This window comes from Periophthalmus magnuspinnatus, chromosome 7 (assembly GCF_009829125.3).
Source record: "Periophthalmus magnuspinnatus isolate fPerMag1 chromosome 7, fPerMag1.2.pri, whole genome shotgun sequence".
NCBI classification, from domain to species: Eukaryota; Metazoa; Chordata; class Actinopteri; order Gobiiformes; family Gobiidae; genus Periophthalmus; species Periophthalmus magnuspinnatus.
Window position 1 is genome coordinate 25,316,506 of NC_047132.1, and position 14,299 is coordinate 25,330,804.

General features: G+C 41.1%; 1 protein-coding gene across 1 annotated transcript; it reads right to left on the reverse strand.

The window, feature by feature from the left end:
- Positions 1-1,224: 1,224 nt before the first annotated feature.
- LOC117373355 (protein Wnt-2b-A-like) lies at positions 1,225-12,505 on the reverse strand. Its single transcript, XM_033969341.2, has 5 exons — positions 11,971-12,505; positions 9,920-10,140; positions 5,028-5,305; positions 4,354-4,618; positions 1,225-2,768 (listed from the first exon to the last, which is right to left on the reverse strand). Exons 1-5 carry the CDS (start codon positions 12,132-12,134, stop codon positions 2,539-2,541), a joined length of 1,158 nt encoding a protein of 385 aa, XP_033825232.1. The 5' UTR covers positions 12,135-12,505; the 3' UTR covers positions 1,225-2,538.
- Positions 12,506-14,299: the final 1,794 nt, after the last annotated feature.

Sequence of the window (14,299 nt, forward strand, 5' to 3'; positions counted from 1 at the left end):
GTTGGCACGATTCTGCAATGAAATGGTCATTTCATCATTTTAAGTAAAAATTGTGAAGATACTAGTATGTGATTATACACAAAACTTCCCATTTCCTCTGCCCTTAGGTGAGCCCACCCTGCCACACTTGTGTGTATGTTTTCATGCACTTTATGGTGTCAACACAATGACAGGTGACAGACAGGTGAGACACTGGGAGTCCCATCCTTGCCCGCAGCTACACATCACACCATGGTCACTGTTTGTTGTGGATTTTTAGTTGCCAAATTCCCAACAACAGAGGCCTGAATTTGAAAGAAACTGGGAGGGCTGGTTTGTATAATGAAGATTAATGGTGAAGCTCCTAAAGCATTTCTCTGTGGAGTGGTTCTCAAATGGTGCTGCGGGTACACTGATGATGGTACACTGATCTTTGTACTGGTCCGGGGGTACTGCGATACACCAAGAACTATAACCAGATTGTTGCAATGCTTAACAACTATTCATCTGATTCTTTCTGTTTAATTTCTTAAGTAGTCTGACTTAAATATAAAATACAGCTTTTCATCAGAATAGTAGGAGAAGGGTGTTGACAACTCAGGGATCACAGAGAGGAAAACAAAATTGGGGCCAATTTTAACTTTTATTCTATAAATGCAACTGTCTATTGTTCAGGCAACAATAACTTGTTAAATAAACAATGATATGCCAATGGCCCGTGCCTTTAAGCCAGATTGGTGTGGCTGAGGAGACTGAGGATTTGTGGGTGGTGTGTTGAAGGAATGTTCTGGCCCTGGCATCTGGGACACAGATAGAGAATGGCACTCACACAGTTTGCACCGGACAAGTTTGATAATATTACCCCTGGGATCATCAAGCTTATCTTGCCTAACAATATAGGACTCAGGTCGCTATAAAAAGAATGTGTTGAGGGACTAAGAGGCTTTTTAAATGAATTGGAAAAATAAAGCGCTTTATAAACTATAACACTGGATTACATTAAAAGATTAAAACAACATTTGATGGTGCAATAGTGATAGATGTAAATCAATGAAATAATTTGCAGACTTCTCAAATGGAAGTCTCCCCAATAACAAAACATCATTATACCTTTTTGTAACCCATATTTTACCATTGTTTTCTTGTCTTTGTTTCATTGGGATGTGTTGTTCAAAGTAAGTGAATGTGTTCCATTAGATATATTTACCTCATATATTCCAGTTTCAATACTTGTCAGTTGGCCTATTTCTTAATAATACAATGCTATTTTTTCAGTGTCACTTTTTTGTACTTTTCAGTCATCAGTGGTTTAGTATAACAAAGCCTGAGCTGGTCTGATGTCTGGGAAGCAGTGGGGTTAGATTGCAGCAGTTTCTCTTTGATAATCTCCAAGAAGCCTTTGATTAAACGCTGTCCCAGCAGGAGCCCACACAAGCCCCTCTGTGGCATGACCACATCCAATCAGCAGCTATCAACAGCCCCAGGTAATTACAGTGCCCCGTCATTAAGGAGCACCCACCTGGAATTCCACTGACAGGGGTGTGGGACAGTCCACTTTAGGACAGGGCCTTTAATCACACTCGCCTTCCACGACTACAGCAGCACTCCACCCTCTATGCACACAGCAGCATTTGTTACTTACGCACCAGTGGGATCAAAGAAATGTCGTATTTCTTCTGCAGTAATCATTATTATACTATTGCTTTATCAATTCTTATATTGTCATACTAACACCACTCCCATATTTTTCTTTTTGATCTGTTTATATGAGCGATATAGTCATAACATTACACAAGCAAGCTGTAGCTGAGTAGCTTTCTGACCGAGGCTATGGTTACATAGCAAAGCCTCATTTTTGTATATTAAGCTCTTGTTCAGAATACTGGTTGTGATTCATTACAAGGATGCTCTCCTTAAGTCAGTCAATGTAGTGCAGTTTCATACACAAATAAGGACTGAAACATTTCACAATTTAAATAATTAATTCCACACAGCTTATCTCAGTTTTTACAGTCACCATTTTAATGACACATTTGGTGTCACTTCCTGTCCTGGGTTCAGTTCTGTGTATTGCTCAAGGGCAATATAAATCCATGCCCACTTCTCAAAGTGCACTAGTCGAGCCACTTCCAAAAGTCAAACTTGCATTCTTAGTAGAGTTTTTTCCTCAAAAAGAAAGACATTCATGTCAGTATGCCACTGTAGTAATAATACTGGATATGTTAGAGGCTCAGTAAAAAAAAAAAAAAAAGTAAAAAAAAAGTGTCTTATAAAGCTTTTGGTGAATGCAGTAAACCATTTTTGAATGTCACACTGGAACAAAATGCCAGTGTACCCACATCCCCCTGCAATTCAAAAACTGGGGATGATAGACAATTAAAAATGGACTTCTAGTGCTTCCTCAGAGACAGGTATTAAAGCCATGCAGTGACAAATGGACAAAAGAGGAGGGAAGGCAAAGCACTTGTTGGACAAAATTTCCCAGAATCCCATCTTCCCTTAAATGTTTTTGCGAATTGTAGAAGGGGTGGGTGTAACAGCAAAGGCCAGGGGGTGCCCTCAGGTCTGGTCCAACCACTCAGCTCGCTTTGGTGCCTTGCATGTATGTATGTCCACAGCCTTCTCACAGTCCTTGCACTCCACATTGCAGCACCATTTGAACTTGCACTCACACTTGATGATCTGCTTGACTCTGGTAGTGTCATAGCCCCGCCCACAACACATGACTTCACAGCCATCGGTGCCACGGGACGTTTTGTTGCAAACTCTGCCAGCTGTGCCCAGTGAACCTGCAGGGAGAGGGTAAAGAGCACATTAAATATTCAAGTTAGATTTTTTTCCACATGATGCTGAGCTATATGGACTGCTGATAATGGTAATTTATGTTTGGTATATTACCAAATATATAACAAATAATAAAACAATCGTTACCAATGTAACCAAAACATCTTGTTTTCGGTACTACAAGCAGATTGGCCATTTAATGCCAGAGTGCCTGACCTTCAAACTGTGTAAGTAGGAAGAAGATATTTCAATTGTTACCTGTGATCTACATGCATGATTTCTCTCGGGCACTTTACAGACAAAATAAGAAAAAAAAGCCAGTCATCCCAAGACTCTTCCTTCTGGGTTCGTGATCCATAAAATGCATTATAAATAAACGCAGAGATCCCTTAGCAGTCTGATTTGGACATGTCTATGAGGGAAAAACTGTTTTACAAGAAAAGTTAGGTATCACAGCTTTAAGGCCAACCCAACAGACAATGTAACATATCACTGTTTTGACAAATACTGGTAAGGTTTCAGTAAAGATTGTATCTGTGCAGATGAGGTTCATTTGAAATTACTTTTAAAAACAAAAACTAATGTTGCCCAGTCCATTGTTGTGTCCATTAAGCTCATTAGCTCATCATACTTTAATACAGTGTCTGACTACTACCTATGCTAAATTGGACTGAATCCAAACATAATTAGTTTCTTGTGTGAATGTCATGCCCACAGAGATTAGGTGCTGGTGTTGTGGTGTGAAAAGCGCCCTGTTTGAACTGCCAACTATCACAACATGCGGCCCATAGAACAACAGCACAACTATGTGCTGTTGGTAGAGCGGCCTATAGTTACACTGCCTTTCCCAAGCCACTGGTCTCTTTGAACCCCAGTGTGAGTGTGTGTGTGGGTTAAATGGACAGTGGAGCGTGACAGACAGACTGGAGGCCCCATCTCTGCCCTCCAGCTACGCTTAGCTCAGACAGACACACTGTGACAGACATAGAGAATTTTTTTTTTTTTAGCTGCTTGTGTCTCCAGGCAGTAAATTCCACACAAACTCAGAAAATCTTACTCCTAGTGTGCAGTGATTGGCATATTGGCATAGGTTTTAATGCTGGATGCACTTAAGAATTTTTTTTTTTTTTTCGTTTATCAATGTGGGACTTGCCCACAATGACCCCTTCTAGTGGATTACACCCAGAAGTGTTTTCATTTAAGTGATATGCAATATGTTTTACTTTCTTTTAATACAACTTACTTTCATTTCAGGAGTTTCACATCAATACAAATAAACCTCTTTTTTGATGATAATTAGAATGACTGGATAATGTGATTGTGGTCTTGGATACTGGGCTTGTGCAGTGTGCAGTAGCAGTGGACTGACAGAGGTCAGGTGGTTTCTCGTATTCTCATGTCCCCAGGGCTTCACAACATTAGCTTCCACACTTCACACAGAGCTGCTGTTATCTGACCACCCTTAACTCACACATAAACACAATAGTCAAGCATGAACTTACACACAACATCTACAGAACTGCAGAAACACACAACACAGTCAGGGCTATCCATCACTGCTATGCACCCCCACCACCCCAGCGCCTCTACCTGCAGCTTTGTCCTGTAGGCAGTAGTCTGGGGAGTTCTCGAAGTACACCAAGTCATTCTTGGTGGCCTTCCTGAAGGCTTTGTTGGCTTCAGCAAACCCCGTCCCATCCTGGTTCATGGTCACCTCAATGGCCCCATTGTACTTTCTCCTTAGGTAATCGCCCGTTTTTCTGAAGTCCGACATAGCCATCCAGCATGTCCGCAGTGTGCACGAGCCACTCACACCGTGACATTTGCACTCCAACTTCATGAACCGCTTGACAGCCTGCAAAAAATAATACATTATATATATATATATATATATATACTTTAAGTATTTTAGAATGATACTACTTCAGTATGATAAACTTGGGGCTTTTGACGTTTGTTCTGGAAAAAAATGAAATGTCACACCGAGTTTGTGCAGGTGCGTAACAAATCTAAACCAGAGAGAACCACAACTGTTGTTTTGCCTTGACACTGGATCCAAGCACAAGCATAGAACTGTTGGCTTGCTGTGTTTACCTCCTTCCAGACCTTTCAACTCATGCAATGAGATATGCTTCAGTTCACATGGAAACTGTGTGAGTCCACCTGTCTCTCAGGGTGTCTGAATGTGACCCACCTAAAGCCCAATGTAGTATCTATTTGCATAGTCAATACATGATGCATGAAATGAAGGGCGAATCACTCACGGTTCTGCCGCAGCGGTTGTTGTGCAGGTTCATGACGGCTCGTGCGTCTCGGACAGTCCTCTCTTTAGCATCAATAAAAGCTTTGGCAAATTTAATTCCATAGTTGATATTGTCACTGCAGCCTCCCCAGTCAAACTCGCCTCGGTCGTCACTGGACCGTCCACGTTTGTGTGGATCACAGTTACACGTCTTGAGCTCCCCTTGACTGCAGGCTCGTGTAAGTGCATAGACCACTCCTGCTGAAGAGATTGCGTAGACAAATGCTGCTTCACGGCTGCCTGTAAAGTAAAAAGTGAACAACTCTTTTATTGATAAATTTTTGTTTTTCTTTTTAGTCTTGAGGCACACAACAACCGAAACCATACACATATACATACATCAAAGCATATTATCAGAATGGCATTTGGCTTTGGTGGTTAGCACATCTGTTAAGGCAACCACAGGAGGACCAGCATTCACACTAACATACTGACAAAGTTCTCTTATGGGTGTCATTTTCATAAATTGCCGTCCATAAGGAAAGTCAAAAGGAGAAGAGGGAAAACCTGGTAACAAACACAACCCAATGCCACCAAAGTATTCCTCCCGAATGTATTAGAGAGACTCAGGTATAAAGACAGATCAAGATGTATGTGTGTAATAGCATGACTGTACCTGGGTGTGTGCTACCCAAGGTGCAGCTGACGTGTTCATATTAGGCCTGAGGTGGACTATCGGACAACTCTGTTCAAATATTATTATAGAAATAATCCTTGCAGCGGGGCTCCCCTCCTCTCACATAAATTGTTTAACTACAGACACAGTGATACCCCATAAATCAGTGCTGGTGATGTCATGACAGTATTATCTACCAGTGCTGTGCTATTCTGTTCTCTTCTGTGATGTTCAATCTCCTTGACAACATCCTATTATTGACTTGATTTACATACACACCAAAATTGTATTATTATCTGATTTCTGGACCTGGAAGATTCTTTAAATGGCATGCAAACCACAACATCTGGTGTGAGTAACCAGAGGGATAACCAGAGGGACTGTGATGAGAAAGAAATCTGATAATTTTGTTGTTTCATTTTAATAGTCGTATAACTAAAATATCGCATAACAATCAGATTTTGAGTGTACATGTAGCCACATGAGGCTGAAGAATTTGACATACAGGTAAAAAAGATAGAGATACTACTGCTTCCAACAAAAATGACCACCTGTGGCAAATGTTCACATTTTTACCTATGCAGGGTACTCAAAGGGCTTTACATCCATTCACACAGCAGTATAAACATGATGTGGTTCCATACTTTCTAGAGATAGTGAGGGCGAGACAGGTTGAGTGTCTTGCCCGAGGAGACAATGACAGTTTGCACTGGTGGAAGCTGGGATCAAACCTCCAACCTGTGGGTCTGAGGATATGGCTGCTGTACCAAAGGAGCTCCTGCCACCACACCCTGCTACTCAGCTACTACAAGCAACAAGTATAAGGACATGCTTTCTCTTGTATGTGCAGTTCAAAATATTTATGGCCAGCTCATATAGGACAATGTAATTGTTTCGTTAAGTTGACTGTGCTGAGTGGAATGCCTCATGAGTGCGGGTGAATGGGGGCAGACGGTGCAGTGGGGTGCATGAGAGGGAGACAGTGCAGGTCAATGTCGGTGATCATTCAAACCTGCAGTGTTGTCTGACAGCGAGAATCTCTCTAAATATTTACATGCATTACTGCTTATTCCCAGCACATACACATGATCTGATAACTGTTCACCATCTCAGTCCAGAAAAGTGCAGTACTAGGAACAGCAAAGATACTGCGCAGAACCCTCAAGCTCCCAGAGGACCCGAGTGTGGAAAAAGGGATGAGACCATATATATATATATATATATATATATATATATATATAGATAGATAGATAGATAGATAGATAGATAGATAGATAGATAGATAGATAGATAGATAGAGATAGAGATAGAGATAGAGATAGAGATAGAGATAGATAGATAGATAGATAGATAGATAGATAGATAGAGATAGATAGATAGATAGATAGATAGATAGATAGATAGATTGGTCTAGGTCTATCTATCTATCTATCTATTTGCTTAGTTTTATATATCTATGTAAATAGAATCCTCCTGTGCACGTTTCTGGACTGAGATGAGACTGCTGTAGCCATTCCTCCAGTTTGAGGGTCAATGACCATGGCCACCACTGATGCCTTCACCTTCCAGGTCTTCTCCAGCTCTTTTTCTTTGAGCCCCTGGTATTTTTCTAGTTTCTCATGTTCCTTTTTCCTGATGTTCCCATCACTTGGTACTGCAATGTCCAACACAATGGCTTTCCTCTGTTCCTCTGTCCACCGCCACAATGACCAGTTGGTTCGCCATCACCATTCTGTCAGTCTGTACCTGGAAGTTCCACAGGATCGGTCATTCTCCACTACATTTGGAGGTGTTCCCCACCTTGGCCTGGAGATCTGCAGTCCGTACTCTGCACAGATGTTTCTGTACACTATGCGTGCCACTTGGTTATGCTGCTCCATGTTTGCTTTCCCTGCTCAGCATCTTACACCCTGCAGTTATGTACTAAATTGTCTCAGGGGCCTCTTTGCACAGCAGTAGAGCTGGACCTCTACTACTCTAGTGTTCAAGTGTCTCTGTGCTGTCTTTCAGAGGGAAGCACAGACCTTAAGCCATTGGTAGGATTTTTTTTTATATCAGCCACTTGTCAGCCACTTGTATGTTCTAGTGGTACATCCCATGCAGGGGCTTGTTCACTGTCTGAGACATTCATTGAGCACGTCTTCTGTTGGGGCCTTGTCCTTGATGTACTTATGGATCTTGGATGTTTCAAAAAGGACACTTGCTCTCACACTCACTAGTCCTCGGCCTCTTTCGTTATGGCTTGCGTACAGTCTCAGGGTGCTGGATTTGGGATAGAACCCATGGTCAGGAACCTTTGGGTCTTAACGTCTGTATCTCCTCCTTTGGCCAGCTTATGATTCCTGCTGGGTACTGATTACTATTGTTTATTGCCTGGGTCTTGTTCTTGCCATTGAACTCACTCCTTAGGACTTGCCTTACTAGTTGGAGGTATTAGGCCTTGGCTGCTTTCCTTGTTTCCTCTTCAAGGTTGCTATTTGCTTGAGGGATACCAAAGTACTTGTAACTGTCCTCAATGTCTGCTTTGTTCTTTCTGGGAGTGAGACCCCTTCTGTGTGGACTACCTTGCCTCTGTTTGTCATGACATTTCAATGTCTGTGCTGTAGATCCTGGTGTCTTGTCAATGTCTTGCTCTTTCTTAGCATATAGCTTGATGTCATCCAGGTAGAGGAGGTGACTGATGGTGGCCCCTTTCCTGAGTTGGTATCCATGGCCAGTGTTGTTGATGCAGAACAGCAGTGGGGACAGTGCGTCTCCTTTGTATATGCCGCATTTGATGGTCGCTTGTGCAAGTGGCTTGCCATTGGCTTCAAGGGTAATTTTCCACAACCTGAGTCGTAGGTTTTCTTGTAATCAATCCAGGCAATGAAAGCAGTTATGCAGTCTTGGCTTACTGTTCGGTCTACAAGGATCATGTGCTGTTGTTTGGCTTCCCTTTGCTGTTGCCCTTCTGTGCTGTGCTCATGTATTGATCCATGTGCTCACTTAGATGTGATGATGCCTGACATGAACTTCCATCTTGTGGAGGGACAAATTATTGGCCATTAGTTGTATTGGACCGTACACTTTGAGGGATCTTTCTGGATGAGGATTGTATGCCCTACGGTTAGCCATTCAGGGTGAGTCCCATCTCTCAGCAACTGGTTAATTTGTGTTGCCAGACGCTCATGGAGAGTAATGAATTTCTTTAGCCAATAGGTGTGGATCATATGAGCACCTGGTGTGGTCCAGTTTTTCATACCTGAGACTCTTTTCTGGATGTCTGTCACTGTGACTGGATTATGTTCAGGGAGTTTGCTGTGGTCTTCTGTCAGGGCCACCAGCCACCACGCATCGCCATTATGTGATGCCTCTTTCTCCCATATGTCTCTCCAGTACCGTTCAACCAGCCTTGGTGGGTCTGCTCTGGTATTATCCTACAATTGAGCGTACACTTTCACTGGTTGTGTTACCGTCATTTCCATGGTGAGTTATCATGGCTCTTATAGCCAAGCATCTCTAGAATCACTGTTGCTGAAGTGTATATCAATCATTGGTTTCTGTGATGATGGGAGGTAGGGATCGCTCTCAATGCTGCATTCACATCTTCTAGGAGACTTTCAGATGGTACTTCGCTTAGCCTCTGTAACTGGCATCAGGGTTGCCTTATGTTCATGTATATAGATATGTGTGTGTGTGTGTATATATATATATATATATATATATATATATATATATATATATATATATATATATATATATATATATATATATATATGTACACACAAATTATATCTCATCTCCTTTTAATTTCTCATCATTACCGTACCAGTTACCAGTTCTAAGGAGAGACTGACCTAAACAGTACCACAAATCTACACAGAGCAAACACAAACTGGTTTTAGATTTTATGCCCCTCATTTATGAAACACTGTCATAAACCAACTAAAGCTAAACAGTGTAATTCTCTTAAGTGAATTTAAACACACTAAATCTATATATATACGTACACACACACACACACACACACATATATACACAGCCATATAATTGATATAATTGTCCATATATATTTTGAACCAAAACTAAAGGAACAAAAAAATAATAATAAAGCCAAAATAAAGTCCCTTGTGCTTATTGATGAGGCAGGGAGCATTACAACAGTTCATTAGTGACTGTAAACGTACAGTGAGTGTGAATATGATGTTTGCTAAGACAAGCTAAGACATAAACACACATAGACACACACGTGAACTTACTGCGCAATAAGACCCGTCCGAACACAGAGTGATCTCGGTCCATGGTGCTGCAGTTCCAGCGGTGATGTCTGAACTGGTGCTGACACTCCCTGATCCACTCCTTGGTGCCCTCTCCAATGGCCTGCATGATGTCAGGGTGACGTTGGCACAGCTGCCTCTGCTTGCTCACTAAACCAGGGATGTTGTTGCAGATGACACGTACCCCTAGTGTACCAATATACCTGTGGACCACGAAACAACAGTGATAAAGTGTGACTTCATCAAAAACTTGTTGGACACTTTATCAAAAACTTGTTGGACACGAAAATAGGTGAATGCTCTTATACTGTGGCATAATCAGAATCAAATCAACTGACATAAACAATATATTTTGTAACCAGTGCTTGATTTATAAATCAAATGTTACTGGAGCATATTTGGACTGGGCAAAATGTATATACACATACATAAAATCTAAAATTGTCCCAGACATTTTCTGGATCTTCTTAAAACATCTAGACGATTCATTACAGGAAAAAAAAAATGCAATATTTTCAATAACCTAGCTATTCATATCTTATTTTTCTTTCTATACACTCCCTTGACAAAAGGCAAAGGTCAATATCACAAGAACCCGCAGGGACACCAGGGGAGCATAAGCAGTAAGCTGGTCTGAGTCAGAGTTCACTACACTTAATGATAAAGGCTTGGACAAAGAGGGACTGAAACCATTTACTCTGCTCTCCAAATAAATAAGCACTTAACCTCTCCCTGTAAGTGTATGGCTGTTTAATGGCCTCCCAATGAGATCTCTTCAGCTATTCACATAGTCACAAATCAGCGCTGTCACTAACTAAAGCCCCTATCTGCTTTGATTCTTATCAGTCCACCGAATCACCCCATCTTTTACACTGTAATAAAATAAAGAGCATACTGAAAGCAGCGCAGGGTTCCCCCAGAAGGAAGTGTGTGTATCTTGACCACAGAAGGTCAGAGTGGAAGCTGTGTGGTCGTGTTTTTTTACGAGACTCTGTCCCCCTGTGTGACTCTGGGATTAGTGAGAGCATAGAGAAAAACTAAGCGAGAGCCTAGAGAAGAACTGAGTGCTCATCAAAGGAAGAAGAGCCAGGGAGGCCATTCACACTTCATTTTGAGAGCAGAAGGTGGACATGAGTTCTTTATAGGATGGTAAATCATTGTCGAAACAGGAGAACACAGTGAAGATGTGAACCAGTGAAGAACAACAAATTTAGCAATTACACAATAACATTCTCATAGATTTTTTAAAACTATAGTCAGACTGGAATAGGAGTGTGTAAAACACGTCTAGTCATAAATGCTGTTTTTTTCATAACATCTAATAAAAAGAATCAGGGCGGATGCACATGAACATGTTCAAATAGTAAATGATGATGAATGCTACAATTGGAAAATACATTAAAATAGGGCAGCATTCTTTAAACTGAATATTACTTAAGCTCTTATTTGTTCGTAGGCTGTCCACAAATAAAAAGTGAAATTGGACCCAATTCTTATCATTGTTCACCTAAGAACATCCCCTAAGATCAATATAAAAAGTGAAACCATTCACTCCTACATCATAACTGCCTTAAATTTATACAAACTACAGTAGGCCTATTAGACATTCCTGTGCGCACTCCGCCCACACGCAGACACTTCTCTCTCATAAACACGCGCGTAGACGTTTTCTCGTATGTTATTACGCAGACAGAGTTTTCTGGATATTTTAGTGAAGTCCTGTTTGTGTGTGTGGTACCCGTGAAAATTAATGACTACGCTGCCTCCTCGTCTAAAGCAGGCTCCAGCTGAGCTCCACACGCGCTCAGCCTCTAGAACCATGTTATTATTGAGTGTCGCAAGCCAATAAATAACAGGAACATAGAAAACAAAGTTTTAAGATTTCATTCAGACAAAAACGTGTAAATGTGTGATTTTATCTTCAACTGAGTGACTCCTTCACTGTTCAAAGGACGATCTGGGTTTGGCCTTCTTTTCAGTTTAATATGATCATATTCCAGGTGATGATTTTAAAGATCCAGTAGCCTACTTACCACCACGAAGAGTCCACTCGTGGCGTGATAAGCAACAGCAGGAGCAGACATGCACTGTAAATCCGCGTCGGAATATGTTTGGGGCATGACGACCACCTGGGCGAGAGCCTGACCTCCGCTGTCTGCTCTGTCCTGACATTCAGAAACCGCTTCACCCCCAGCATAGCGTCCAATACACGTAATGAAATTATCCACAGATTTTAGTAAAAGAAAGAAAAATCCAGATAAAGCAAAAGAACGAAACAAAAGTGAGTTCAGTAGATTTCGTTAGGCATCGTTATCCACTGTTCCCTGGTGCGTGCATCACAAGCGCGCTGCTACCGGTGCCATGTGCGCGCAATGCGCCCCCGTACAAGAGTTTATCCGCAAGCAACAAGTGTCTAATCTCCGCTACTTCAACACACGTGCCCAGGGGTTGGTCCAGACGGTTAGGAAAAAAACTGATAGAACCAAAGCAAAGATATGACCGCTTAACTGCTCGTGCGTCTCCAGTGGTGCTGTGCGCGCTGCGGGGTTTGGATGCTCACGCCGAACCTGTGCTTTATCAGAGTCAGCGCTCAGGGAGAGAGAGGGAGACATGAGGGAGGGCTGTTTATTGGGCACATGCAGGGGTTACTGAGTTTCAATGAGCTCTTCTGATCAGTCCCTATAGTCCAGTCATTCTAACGTTCATACTTCAAAATGACTGAATGCAGACCCATTAGGGGTAGAAAATATTGGTTACATGTAGTAGTCCGGACAGGAGCAGTTAGGTAGACCAGTCATTAAAATAGACTGCAAAATGCACAATACAAACGGTTTTCTTCTTCCAACCTGCAACATCCAAATCTGAACTTTTACTGATTAACACAAATAATTATTATAGGCTAGATTTGTAGCCTACATCATTACATAGATAAAATACATTTTTTATCAATGAAGAGTTTTCATGGGCTTCAAGTTATAGCTACTGTCCTCCATTATAGCAATTATGTAATTCAAATCAAATTTGACATCTTTTGAATGTATAGGGAAAATCCTCACCCACATAATCTATAGGCTTATTATTATTATTATTATTATTATTATTATTATTATTATTATTATTATTATTATTATTATTATTATTATTATTATTATTATTATTATTATTATTATTATTATTATTATTATTATTATTGTAAAGTTGAAGTTAAAGAAAAAAAGGTGGGAATGTTGGACTATGTGAGCAAAATGATCCAGTGTAGCAGTACAGTTTAAATTCGAACCACATGTGTAAGACAGAGGGCTGAGGCAGTGGACAGGATCATTCCCTTCCCATCATGCATCTGGGCCTGTGCTTCTCTTCTTCTTTTCACTTGTGTTTGACTGTGAGCTGTCATCCCCCATCAAAACCTCTAAACATGTTTCTGTCCTTGCATGGCTCCTGACTCTCTGAAGATATCGTCCCAACACAAAACCTGCAGCTTTTCTGTTAAAACAACATTTTCTATATTTTTAAGTAGATGAGCTGGCTAGAAGTCATGTGCAAATCTCTTTTGGCATTAGCCATAGCTGTAGCAAACCATGATTTTATCAAATACTTGAGAAAACAATTGTTCTGTTTATGCCAAATCGACTGTGAACACTAAGCTTCTTAATAACACATTTGCATTTGAGCTTACGTTGTACTGCCCCACACACTACATTGGCTCATGGGTTGAGTTGGCTCAGAATGTGAGGGAAAGACGCTAATCTACACTATAGTTTATATTTTCTCCCTAAATACCCATGAATGCAAAAGAGGTTACTAAACGCTCTGAACTAGAACTCAGCTTTCTTTCATAAACAACAACAACAGAGTCAAGTGGCGTTTGAAGGAAGAGTTTGTTCTTATGAGACAGAATTGGCAACTGAATGCTGAAAGGAAAAATACAGCATGTATCAGAGGCTAAAGAGGCAAATCCAAGAGATTCAAGTGCAGCATGAGGACAAGCTGACATTATTACAGTCATCACAGGTTGAATGATGAACAAACAGCACATTATGTCAGTATCTTCTGAAATATAAACATTTACATTTAGATATATTATCATTTATGACAGTGGTTCCCAAAATGGGGGTTGTGAGACACTAAGATGGTTACATGGTTGTTATTTTGGGGTGTCCCAGCCTGATAAATTGGTATGTGAAATCATTACTGCAAGTGCCACCTTGGTTATTAGTCATTAATCATAAATGCAATGTGCATTGTGTTGCTGTGTCCTTGGGCTAGACACTTCACCCACCCTTCCCATGAATGTGAGTGTGGATGATTGGTGGTTGGAGAGACCAATGGCACAGATTGGAAGACTCGCATCCGTCTACCCTT